Source organism: Chroicocephalus ridibundus, chromosome 8, assembly GCF_963924245.1.
Source record: "Chroicocephalus ridibundus chromosome 8, bChrRid1.1, whole genome shotgun sequence".
NCBI classification, from domain to species: Eukaryota; Metazoa; Chordata; class Aves; order Charadriiformes; family Laridae; genus Chroicocephalus; species Chroicocephalus ridibundus.
The window spans coordinates 54,398,403-54,411,548 of NC_086291.1; the positions used below are offsets into that span (position 1 = coordinate 54,398,403).

Genomic DNA, 13,146 nt, shown 5'->3' on the forward strand with positions numbered 1-13,146 from the left:
CGTCTGCAGCCTCTGTACTCACAGCGCTAGCGAAAGGGAAAAAGAAAAGTAATTAACAATCAGAATACACTGAAATCAAACAATTATAATTCGACAGCACTGTTTGGTTGTCCATTTCTCTTCCAGTCTTACTATTACAGGGCTGCTCGGGGTTCTCTTGTTCTTTGTCTGGACCTAATTTTTAACGTCTTGATGTTGATAGTTGGAAGCTCAATGAGTTTAGGTAAATCTGAATCAAAAAAATGGATGCGTATCCCAAACAACTGTATACCAAAGCAATGTCAAAAGGGACAAGGCCAATACCAAGATACAAATTCACTAGTAAGTGGATTTTTTCTTGAGACATGCCTCACTACTTCAGTTTTCTTTGGCTTCACGGGAGTTAAGATTGCAATCACTTCAAAGAATTGGGATCTCTGAGAAAGAGCATATTGCAATAGGGGTCATAAAGTCCTGCAGAAAGCATCCAGCAAAGGTCTCAACACCTATAGCAAAAAAAATAATACATTAGTACTGGAAGTTTCCCATATACTTAATGATGTTACTAGAAAATAGTTGATCTGTTTGAACTGTTCTTGTTGCTTTCCTCCACAGGAGAACATCGCTCACTGTGTCTCCCTCCACTTTTCATTCTGCCATGGGGAGTGTGCAGAGAGAAGGTCATTGAACAAGCCATATAAAACCTCGGAGAATGCAATAAGCAGAATATGGCTCTTTTAACATGACAAAACTACCAGCTCAGTAAGGGCTTCAAGCGCATATGTACTGCAGCACCTCCTCAGGCAAAGAGAGTCACAGTCTCAACAACGGAGAAGAAGCAAAAGGAGTTTAGATCATAAATCTTCCTCAGATCTACCAGCTTTGCTATCTGAATGCACAACAAGCAATTCAAGGGCCCCAACATCTTTAAATAAGTCAGACGAAGCCAGGAGTGCTTCTGCCCTGTGGTAACAACAGTTCGATATTTTGACTCAGTTTGCTCATCTAGCACAGTGGTCAGGAAGGAGAAGGTGGATGATTTATCAACTCAGGTGATTCCATTAGTGCATACTTCTTTCTTGCTGTTGTCTTGAGATTGCCAGGTTCTCGCCTAAACTCTGAAGTTTACATTACATTAGCACTAGCTCTGATATTGCTGCGTGGCGGTGGGCATATCCCCCTTGTTGTTTATTTGCTTCCCAGTTTCACTGAAAAAAACGTTCTTCCTGGCAGTGACAGTGTCTGGCAGCGCTCAGGAAAACAACAGCAGTGTCCCAGGTACGGGCAAACTTCTAGGGTCCATTAGCAGCGTTCTCAGCTGAAGTGTGGTGGCACCTCCTTCGCGCTCTGCCTCCTCCACCGATGGTGATAATACTCTTTCGGAGGAGAGAACACCGGCTTTAAGCTACGGGGTCATAGTGGACTGGATGAAGAATGGGCCGTCATCCAGGTGGGGACTTGTGAAGACTTTGGGATTAGTCAACGACGAGCTTCAAGACACTGAAATGATAGCTCTGCATCCTTCCAAGGGCTAAATCCGTATATCCTCTCCATGCCTGACTCAGGTAGAAACAAGGGGGGCTTGCAATAGATAGAAAGAACCAAGGTCAGGCATCTCAGCCCTCCCCATTTCACAGACTTTGTGCCAGCATTCATCAGTGAGGCCGTGTCCTCCTCTGGCCTTTCTGTGAGCAGAAAATTTAGACTTACTGAGCGGAGCTCTCTATCAGTGCTTTTTCCACAACTACTTCTTCATTTAACGGAGCTGCCCAGATGTCACTCCCATCTGCAATAAGGTCTTCGTGTACAAGCAGTCCACTAGCTTCTCCAACTGCCATACAGCTTTTCAGCTTTAATGTTCTGCTGTCTTTTCTTACGGCCAGGGCCTTAGAAGTTCATGCTCCAGCCTTTCCCCCATGAGCTCCCTGTCTTTCTGCTCATAGTTCAGCTGCTTTGCAGCCAACAGGGGAAATGAAAATAATGTGGCCCTTGTTGTCTCTCTCTTTCTACCCTCCAGTCCTCTATTTTCTTCCATCTTTCAGGCTCCTTCTCCCTCTCTCTATATCTGTGGGAGATGAAGGAAGGAGAAATAGAAGCAGCTGTACAAGCATTTCTTCATCTCAGCAGAAAGAGAACAGGAGTTATGGGAAGAAGCAGAGATGGGGAAAAGGAAAACAGTAGAAATAAAAAAATGGTAAAGCTGGAAAACTGAGAAGGTAAAAGAAGGAATAGAAAAATGAAATCATTAACATTATTTTCTTTTATATCAATATAAGTTGTTTTAATTTCAGTCTAAGCCCAAAGAAGGGAGATGAACTGGAAATCTTGAAGCATGGAACTGGGCCGATAATAAGGAAACAGAGAAAGGGAAGGCATTCAGACTGAGTATGAGCATCTCTTTTAAAGCTTTTACTGGGGTGCCTACACCTATTCCTTATGCTCATAACGAAACATCTGCAGAAACATCAATAGGGATCATCACGTGCATTTGTGAGGTTCTGCCCAGTCCCTCAGCAGAGCAACAGAAGGCGTACTGCTGCAGATCTGCCGTAGTAAACAAAATTCTGTTTTGTTCTGTTTTTAGAACAGCTTCTGAATGATTAGATGAGGAACAACAGTGCTGCGGGGGAGAGGGGAGGGGTGGACCTTTTCCTTTTGACAATTAGATGTGAGCTGTTGAAAGCTGCTTTCATGGATGAATGCATAGAGAACTAAGGATGTCTGGCGACTGATTTGTTTGATTAGTTTATTGTATACCATAATTTCATTCTCCCTTACAGACGACGCAGGCCTATCACGGGAGCTGGGCTTCATAGCTGTTTGAATTCTCTGCCAAAACCCCTTAGAACCTCAGAAGTCTGAAGAGGACCTCAAGTAGGGCACAGACAAAGCTAGTGAGGCAGGAGTAACGGAGCTAATCAGAAAATATCAATCTGGGCACTTCACCGTTACATCGGGTCTGATTTGCAGGCAGCTCAGCACCTGTGGATTCCAGCAGGTCCTGAGTGCTCAGCTGTTGCAAAAATCAGGTCTGCAGAGTATGGGGGGCTCGGGGGTTGGTCTCCATCCTGCTGGTCTGACTGGCTTCTGGTGGGGCAATGATGACATCCAGTGGGGAAAGTCGTGAATTACAGCAGTATTTTATACGCGGAATGAGCAGCTGCTGCTGAGTCTCAAACTACAATCAAAGGGTAAGATCCTGGAGGAGAAAGTCACTTTCTCAAGGATGGTTCTGTGCTGTAGCGAATGGCTCATGGCTAAGAGTCCTGTGCTGCCCTCCTCCTGACTTCGGCAGTACCTAAAGTTGTTTTTAAGTGTCTCCTCTTGCTAAAGAGAAAAAGATTTGCTCCTTGGGGAAGAGTTGAGAACAGCATCTCACTGTGATTAATACTCACACGGTATTCTCACTTCCATTAAAGGTTTTTTTAATTGTTTTGGGTTTTTTTTTAAATCTGTGACTCCCTCATCCTTTGGGACATCTTCAGGCTTCTTAACATCCTTAACTTTCTATGAAATCCTAGTCATTTTAGTCGTTTCCCTCAGCTCTGCAGTTGCGTCACTTGTGCCAGTGTTTGGTACAGGCCTGGGGCAGGATAAATTATCTGAAGCTTACACTGGATTAGATGTTTATGGCATGAATAATGGGAGGCACAGACAAAAGAATACAGAAAGGAACATATAATCTCATAGAACTGAGGAGACGTGCCTGTCTTTTAGAATTTCATTTTGCAGCCAGAAGGTCTGGGATCACAGCCACTGCTAGGTGATCGCATACCAGCTGCTTCCGAAAAATGTTCTTTTTTTCCTGCAGTACCTAATCAGGAGACCGAGGGGATTTTCTTTCAGATGCGTACTTTGGTACTTTAATCCCGGCCTCATCATCGGCCCAGTACTAGATTGCCTCAATATGCTTTACAAGCAATTACACCTAACATCAATCAAGAAATTAAATTCCTCGCAGAGCATTGCAGGGTGCTGCAGCTGACAGCAGAGGCTCCACGCCGTTCCCTGGGCTGGACCCCAGCCCCTGCCATGACAGGCTGAAGTTGCTCGGCAGCAGCTCCCTGGGGCAGCCAGGCCTCCAGCTGCTTTGTGTGGTTTTAAAAATAGCTTTAATAAGACACTATGGGTGTTGAAGTGCTCTGACTGCATGTACTTGTATGAGGACGCGTTTATCATAGAATCATGGAGTGGTTTGGGTTGGGACCTTAAAGCCCACCCAGTGCAACCCCTGCCCTGGGCAGGGACACCTCCCACCAGCCCAGGTTGCTCCAAGCCCCGTCCAACCTGGCCTTGAACCCCTCCAGGGATGGGGCAGCCACAGCTTCTCTGGGCAACCTGGGCCAGGGGCTCACTGCCCTGAGTGAAAAATTTCTTACAGATATCTAACCTAAATCTCCCCTCTTTCAGTTTAAAACCCTTTCCCCTCATCCCATGGCTCCCCTCCCTGATCCAGAGTCCCTCCCAGGCTTTCCTGGAGCCCCTTTAGGGACTGGAAGGGGCTCTAAGGTCACCCTGGAGCCTTCTCCAGGCTGAACCCCCCCCAGCTCCCTCAGCCTGTCCTCACAGCAGAGGGGCTCCAGCCCTCCCAGCATCTCCGGGGCCTCCTCTGGACCTGTTACTCAGGTAGGGTCTCCCCAGAGTGGAGCAGAGGGGCAAAATCCCCCCCTTGCCCTGCTGCCCACGCTGCTGGGGATGCAGCCCAGCGTGCGGGGGGGTTTCTGGGCTGCCAGCACACATTGCTGGGGCGTGTTGAGCTTCTCATCCACCGGCACCCCCAAGTCCTTCTCCTCCTAAGGGTTGCTCTCAGTCCATTCTGCGGCAGCCTAGACTTGTGCTGGGGATTGCCGTGACCCAGGTGCAGGATGCTGCACTCGGCCTGGTCGACCCTCACGATGCTGGCGTGGGCCCATCTCCTCGGCCCCTGTCCGGGTCCCTCCGGAGGACACCCCCCCCTCCACCGGCCCGACCGCGCGATGCATGTCTCTGCGTGACTTTTGCAGCTTGACGGCCGCACTGCTGCGGTGCGGAATAACCCCCCGTGTATGGTTTTCCCCCGGCCCGTCACTAACTCCGTGCCCGGCGGCCGCCGACCGCCCCAACACCGGCCGCCCCGGGCAGGCCCCGCCGCCTCAGCCCCGCCTCACGTTACGTCACGCCCCGCGCGGCGGACCCGCCCTCTCCCAAAGCGAGGCCCCGGGCCCGCCCCCCCGCAACATCACCTCGCTCGGAGTCCCGCCCTCTCACCTCTGATTGGTGCATTCCCCGCCTCCCGCAGGAAAGCTCCGCCCCCGCGCTGTCCCTCCTGGCACCGCCTCGCCTTGAGCCCTGCCGCCCGCTTAATCCCGCCCCACATGGCGGCTTCTCCAATTGGAAGAAGGAAGCATTGACCGACACTCTCGCCGCCCAGTGAGACGCGGCGCTAGCTGGGCGGGAGGGCGGGGCGGTCACCTCCCTCCGCAGGCGGCGGCGCTCCCTCACTGAAGGGGCCGGGGGCTCCTCCGTCCCCCAGCGCCTCAGCGGCACCGGAGGCGGCCGCCGGCTGAACCGGGGCCGAGGGGCTCAGGGGCGTCTTCCTGCCTCTCTCCGACCCCGCGGCGCCCCCTCGCCGCTTGGAGCAGGGCGGCGGTGCCCCCTCCCCGGGTAGGGCCTGTGGGCCGCGCCCCGCCGCCGCCGCCACCCCTCCCCCCGGCCGACCGGCCGGCCTCCCTCCCCGGGCCGCACCCGCCTCCCCTCCCTGCACAGCGTCGCCCAGCCGAGCCGGGAGAAGGGGAATGGGCGGTCCCGGCCCTTAGCCCCCGGCTGCGGTGGCTGCTCCTCCTCCCGGGTCCCAGCGTCTCGGTGGCCTCCGCCCGATGCTGGCGGAGCTGGCTGGGGTCTCCGCGGCGTTGTGAAGGTCTCCCGCCGTCCCGCAGCCGCCATGTCCGGCGTGGTGCGCACCCTGAGCCGCTGCCTGCTGCCGGCCGAGGCCACCGGGCGCGGCGGGGAGCAGTCGCGGCGGGAGGGCAAGGAGCGGAGCCGCGATGCGGAGCGGGAGGCGCGGCGGCGGAGCCGGGAGATCGACGCGATGCTGGCCCGGGAGAGACGGGCCGTACGGCGCCTGGTGAAGATCCTGCTGCTGGGCGCCGGCGAGAGCGGCAAGTCCACCTTCCTCAAGCAGATGCGGATCATCCACGGCCGGGAGTTCGACCAGAAGGCGCTGCTGGAGTTCCGGGCCACCATCTACGAGAACATCCTCAAGGTGAGGGGCGGGAGGGGAACCGGGCCCGGGCTCGGGGGGAGCGGTCGTGGGGGGAGGGAGGCCGACGCCGACACATCCCGCAGTTCGGGGAGTTTGGGCCGTGCCCAGAATCGGATGGGAGTTCGGCCGGGGCGGCCACGGCTCCCCCGTCTCGGGGAAAGCGGCGGGGGGTTCTGCGGTGCAGGTGCTTCGGAAGGCGCGTACCTTTGTGCGGCCGCCCGCGGGGCTGCGGGGGGCTCGGCTCTGTAGGTTTCCAGCCTTACTCGTCGGAAGGCCTCAGTGAAAAAAGGGCTCCAAGGAAACTTCCCTGCGAAGGGGATTGAGAAAAGCTTTGTGGAAACGCAGAGGAAGGAGGATATAGGTGTGGCTTGTGCTCTGGAAAAAACATTATGAGAGCATCCTCTAAGTCAGAACTGGAGAAACTTCAGAGCTTGAAGAAATGAGCAGGAATTTCTGTGCCTCTGTGAAGTGCCCTGTGTCTGTGTACCTCGAGATGGGCCAAGAAATGGGTCCCAGTATAGATGCTGTGGCTGCAAGCGGTTGTTACTTGGTACATCTTTAGAAACAGGGCCCTTACAGTTGGGTAGTGCGGCATGTTATGGAGCATAGCTCTGAAAGGGAGATAAATTTGTTTTGGTACCTTTGGAGAAAAGTTTTTTGTTCAATGTGTGTGCAGGCTCTGTAGTGCTGGTACTATGTTTCTGTACTGACTGGAGAATATAAAGGGTACTGATAGAGCCAACAAGTAGAGCCTTTGGTCTTCACACAATTTATGAAAACCAGCTTTGACAAATCCTGTTTCTTTCTGGGAAATGAGCTTTGATGCCCTGTGCAGGTAGAAATGATTATATTTCAGAAAATGCCTGAAGATGCATAAGTATCTCACTTAAGAATGTATCTTTCTTCATCCTTATAATCTCTCTCTAAAAAAACTGCTACTTTCTTGCCTGAGTGTTTCTGTAGGACTGTCTCCATTGTTATGCGGGCATGGATTTTTGAGGCTCCGTGAGATTTCATAGAAAATTAAAGGAAAGGGAACTGTGCAAGTTAAAGATAACAAGAGTTACTCCTGAATTTTCAGACTTTTTTTGGAATAGAAGCTTAATATGCACTGAAGTGCACACACACAATGACTCTTATTTTTAAGAATGCCACTATTCCATGAAGGGCTTTTGCTTCTGTTAATGAACGGGAAAATTGTTGACTAATTTCCTTTTTTTAGTCCATTTTTAGGAACATGTATGTGTATTGCAGGAGCCGATTAACTGCAAGGAAGTTGAAGCTCAGAAGCTTTTCTCTCATTGATGTTATCTAAGCAAAGAGAGTGTGATGAGTTGATGAGTTTTTCTGTATGCACTTAGAAATAAGGAGTCTTATTTTGGAGGTTTTAATGCTTATTTTGGTACTGCCAGTAATCTGTTTGTTGCTGTACTGATGTAAAGTAGTAGCAGACGCTTTTAAGGAAGTGATTTGTGAAAACAGAAAAAAATCTAAATTTCTTCCTTTAAACTGTCTAAGCAATACTAGTTATTGTAATATTTCATATATGCAGAAGGTATAGAGCTTTCAGAAGTAGAATTTAGTGTGCTTTGGAAAGGAAAGTAAGTGTCTCCATCTTGTAGTAGGGGGGGCTGAGTTCGGCACTTGAAACACTTGTCTGCTGGATGGCTCTGGGCAAATTTGCAGAACTGGAAGTAGAATCCAAGTCCTCAAGGTAGCAGTCAGGTGTTCCGATTTCAAGACCAGTAGTTAACAACACTTCTTGGACTGTTGTCAGCTGAACACCTTGTCAAGCCTCCTAATCATCAAATTAAAATTTGGAAGTATTTTTAAAGTGGCTCAACACTTTCTAAATATGGTTCAACAGAACACCCTTTTGGCCGTGCAGTTCGTGATTTGAAAGTGTGAGGTTAGGCTATCCTTCTAGCTACGTGGACAGCATCTGTCAGGCTGTTCTCTTATTGCTCTGGATGACAGAGCTGGCTCTTGGATATAAGAATACGGTTTACTCTTCACTCATAGGTTTTGGGGAATGGCTTGGGAATGGTCGCTATGGAAAGAGTATGCAGGAGGAGGGAGAGCGAACAAAGGGAACTAAATGATTTTTCTGGTGGGAAGGAGGTTTGAGACTGGAGTGTGGGGAGAAGGCAGCAGACGTTCTGTTTGCATTTTGCTCATCTGAAAGAAACCTGATAACACCTTGGTATTCTGCCATAATCATCAAGAAGAAATCAAATACAAAGACAGAATTACAGGTCTTTCAAAACAGACTGATGTTGTCACTGCATTTATTTTAGGGTAATTGGGTAAGACTTGCTTGTATTAAACTTTGTTCTGTGGAAAACCGTAAAATGTTTCAAGTAAACTTATTTTGCTTCTTTGACGAAGTAAATTGTCAAATGAACCTGATTGCCGTTCTTTCTGTCATAAAGTGCTTAGACTACAGGTTCTTTTCAGTTTTTCAGGACGTTCAAACTAGAACGACCATCTATTAAGACTAAATGGAGCAGAGATCACCATGTATCTAACTGAAAAGAAAGGATATAAAGTGAATTTTTGTCATACGGTATGTGGACAATGTGAAATGAAAATGATCCTATCGAATAGCATATAAATGTGTTTGACGTCGGGAAGTACAGCTGCAACAGCCTTAGCCCCTTTTTCCACACAGTTCTCAGCGTAGTCAGACAATGGTTCTGTTAAGCTTCTACAACACTGAGATCTGAGTTAGAAATGCAGTGTAAATCTCTGGGATTAAATGGTCAATTTTCATTTTCCAACCATGACTAAACTTCTCTCTGAAGGAGGAGGATTACTACTCTCTCAATAGTGCTTGATAATTCTGAAGTGCTTATTTCAGTAGTATTTGGGCAGTCTATGCAGCTTACGGAGAATGAAGGAACTGATTCAGAGAACAGAACTTGAAACTTCTTCGAAAATAAGCGCTAAGTATGAATTGATGTCAGCTTCCACTTTATTTTGAGTTTTCAGCGTCTCACTTTTCTGATGCATTCTTAATGCTGGGTTCTTTCCTTACTCTGTTCTGTTTCTCATCCCCCACTTTGGGAAACCCTAGTTAGAAACAAAATGCTGAAATGAAATAAATCTATGATACAGAATTTACTTTTCCATTTAGTACAGGTGATGGTTCAGAGCCTCACTAGCTTTTTCTGGCATTTGTGGGACTGTCTTCAAATACATTAGTTTTGCTTTGGTTTAAGGTAAATAGTCATCGGTTAACTAGGGTTTTGCTTGTTAATCGAGGCTAAGTTTCAAAGTAACTTTTTGGAACTTTTTGATGACTGAAGTGAAAAGCAGTAGTGTTAATGCTCTGGTATGAGTACACAGGCTTCATGACTTTAGCACACCCACCTGGAAAAGGAAAGTGGATAGGACAGGACTAGCTGCTGCAGCATGAATTTTAAGGCGACGTGGATATTCAGGGGAACTTGGAAAACTTTTGTGTACCTTACATTTCAAATCTAAGAAATGGCTGGTGGTGTTACATGAGCATTCTGATGCCTTCTGACTGTAACCGAAGGAGTAATCTTTTGATACCTTCCAAAACAGATGGGTTGGCCATGCTACTCTGCTTGATTCCTTTGATAACAGTTAATGAATCATGGCTCTGATGTTCCTTCTCTAACTGTGTTGGGGTGGTTTTTTTGTTTGTTTCAAGTATGAGAATATCATGCTGCTTGAAAAAACCCAGTTTAGCTGCATAAGAAAATAATTAAAGTAATCTACAAGCACCAGAGTGGTACTTGCACCAGCTTGTTTGGGAGATCTCAATCTGAAGAGAGGAAAAATTCAGCTTTTAAAACCCTGAAGTATAATCTGTTGAGTTTTTTGCAAATGTTAGTTTCCATTTTGAAAATGGGAGGGCCAGCTCAAGGTTTCAATACATCCGTGAGCGTTTTCTCGCTGTCTGTGGCCTCAATTGCGATGACTAAGGAATTGAAAAGCCTGGAATCGCGGAGGAAAGAACTACTCAGGAAATGGTGTGTAACTTCATTTGTGGGCTCTGAGTGGGATCGAGGGGGAGCCAACCAAAGATTTTGAACATGAAAACTCCCTAAGGATATGTCTTTGGGACTTCTGAGTGCAGTTGCAATACTTGCGGGCATACCCGAGAGCATTTCTCCTCAACAGCTTGAATATCAGTGACAGTAAAGTGGGCAAAGCAAGTAGCCTGTGCTGAAATCCATTTTAAGAACAACTCCGGACTTCTGCAACCAATACTAAACCTAGGCGGCTGCTGCTGCTTTGTTATTGCAGGTACGCTGTATACCTTGAATGGGCTGATATTGTGTTGATGGTCTCTGGCTATAAAGTCGTGCCTGTGTCCTTGAAAAACAAACCAAGAACACTTGCTTGCATCTTGCGGGTTTCAGTCAGGTACAGATACAAACTCTGGGAAATGGGAAAAGAATATTCCTCAGTTTAGTTGGGAGCTACACTTTAAGTGACCAAATTACCTCATCATTTATGACACAAATGTATTTCTTCTAATAGCCTACAAATGCAGGGGGAATATATGTCTTTCCATTGTATTAACTCTATTCAGTCTTTAAATTGACTTGACTCCACATTTCCTTGGGGTTATGTGCAAATGAATTTGGTAACTCATTAGGATGTGGTGTTAGTGACACACAGTCTGTTACTTCAGCTAGATCCCAACTCTGCACTTGCGTAGTTTGTCACAGGACAGTGTCAATCTCATTGCTGCTGGGACAACTTCTTTTGAAAGGAATGACAAGGAGAATACTCTATGGGAACTGTAGCTAATTAGGAGCTTTTCCATTAAACTTAAAACACAAGTGCTAAAGTTCCATGATAGAACTGGTATTTAAATTTGATTATTTGCTTTGGGCTTTTACTGTTTAGTGGTTATTTTAATGTGAAAAATAATATTCACAAAATCATGTGGAAAAGGAAAAAAAAAACCTATGAGTCTTGTTGGTCTTCCTATTCCAGGTTTATTTAATTAATTAAACTCTTACTAACTTCCAGTTGATGTATTTTCTGTGTCATAAATATACATTTCATCAGCCCTGGTGGTCTTTTTGCATTTGGGGCATCTTTTGGTTGGGCTAGGAGAGAGCAATCTGTCTTCATCGTGGTGGATAGTGGAAGAGGAGTAATGGTCAATAGTAAGTGATAAATATTCATTGTTGTTCCAAAATAGAGCTTACAATGCTCTTGTGATGTAGTCATTAGTATTGCAGAACATGAGTTAGTCCCTGGAGACTGTAGACACATACTTTGATGTTTTCCAGACAAAAGTTTAGTCCTTGAGTGACCAAATTTGGGAGCTTATATTATATTCAGTTGGTCGAGTGTACACACAATTTTATAATTAACTTGGAAACCGTATTAGCAAAGAAATTAGCAAACAGTGCTACTAACAATGTTTACAAGAAAACTTTGGAGCAAAGGCAAACTAGTGCACATTGTTTGAAAAAGTAAGTTCAATACAAGAGAAAAAGCTAGAAGGAATCGGAGGCTGTAGAGTTGCCAGAAGAGTTTTCCTCATTGCATGGGTGTCTTTCACCCTCGTGGGGTTGAGGAACTGGTCTTATCCTGGTGTTGAAGGCCCTTCCCTTCTGCCTGAGTGCATCTGCTGGGTACTGCGGCAGTATATTTTAGGGCAGCATGACAGGGTCTTGCCAAACCTGATGGGAATGCTTTTGGAACTGCAGATGCTACTTCTGCTCCATTGAAAGCACAAATTAATTAGGAACTAGATGTTAGTATGATGGTCTTAGGAAAAGGAGAAAGCTGTTAATCTAATTCTGAAAGCATTAACTCAGAATTTTTTATTTTTTTTTTTTAAGGTCTCGCACCAGTTGTCACCTCTCAGGTCATCATCTCTTTACTTTGTTCCTAGTTGCAAGTAAAGCTTGCAGTGAGAGTATTTTTCTTCTGCTGCATTTATTGTCATTTTGCTGGATTCGGTCAAAGACAAGGATTCTTTTCAGAGTTTTCAGACAAGCAGACATCATTGCTGCTCCCAATTCAGAGATTTGGTGGCTAATCCAAATGTTTCTTAATGTTTGGGTTCCTGTGGACTAAATGAATGACACTTCCCCTTTGTTCCCATGTTTTATTTGTATGTTCGGCTAGAAGGTAGGTCATCTTCAGTGTTTACCTCCCTCTCACCTAGGTGGCACTGGAATATGTGAATGGTGAAAATACACGCATAGCTGTTGAGCCTTTTTGTTGTCTAACTGGGCTAACTGGTGCTGCTCCCACCCCTACCTTCTGTCTTGCCTTACATCAAACTAACAGAGGCGATGGAAAACACTTGTTATATAAGTGAGTATGTTTTTGGTGATGTTTGCTCACTGGATTGGCTCGTGGGCTCAGATGAATGGCAGACCTACGGGACAGGAGAAGGTGGAACTGCACTGCCGGGAAAGATGCCCCTTTTGATGGTACCTAGTGGTTAGACTGGCTGCTCTGTAATAGGAAACCTTTTCCGGAGTGACATTGGGTGCTTGGCTGCTGCTTGGCTATAACATTCCAAGGACATAGATCAAATAAAAACACTGCTAACGCTTTTACGATAGCGTGCTGAAAAACTGATTGTCTTGCTATTACTTTGTTAATAGTAAATCACCTTCTTCACAGTGTTCCAGATGGCAATTTAAAAAAAATGCACACCACTATGTTTGCAAACACTGACAGCTTTATTTTTACAAATTGTATTTGAAAATGTCTTTTTTAGACGGTTAAAGGATGTTTTCTAAAAATACGCGTAGGTTACATTTTATCATCTTTATTACTTGCCAGTAAGCGTTGCTGCTGAGAAGTCCAGTCCCATCTAAGGCTGGGTGATTCAGCTTTCTCTCTCTTGTCTTGGCACCACTGATCATGGAGCTGTTGCAGTTTTTTTGGTACAGTTAAACTTGCGGGTCCAGCTG

At 46.7% G+C, this 13,146-nt stretch overlaps 2 protein-coding genes across 2 annotated transcripts in view; both read left to right on the forward strand.

Moving 5' to 3' along the window:
• Positions 1-4,048, forward strand: part of CARD11 (caspase recruitment domain family member 11) — a 66,673-nt gene extending 62,625 nt beyond the window's left edge. The window contains exon 26 of the transcript XR_010072350.1: positions 595-4,048. The gene's annotated coding sequence lies outside the window, so the exon portion shown is untranslated. The remainder of the gene's footprint in view (positions 1-594) is intronic.
• A 1,398-nt stretch (positions 4,049-5,446) lies between these two features.
• Positions 5,447-13,146, forward strand: part of GNA12 (G protein subunit alpha 12) — a 44,608-nt gene continuing 36,908 nt past the window's right edge. The window contains exon 1 of the mRNA XM_063344952.1: positions 5,447-6,220. Coding sequence (XP_063201022.1) covers positions 5,900-6,220 — 321 coding nt within the window. The 5' untranslated portion in view covers positions 5,447-5,899. The remainder of the gene's footprint in view (positions 6,221-13,146) is intronic.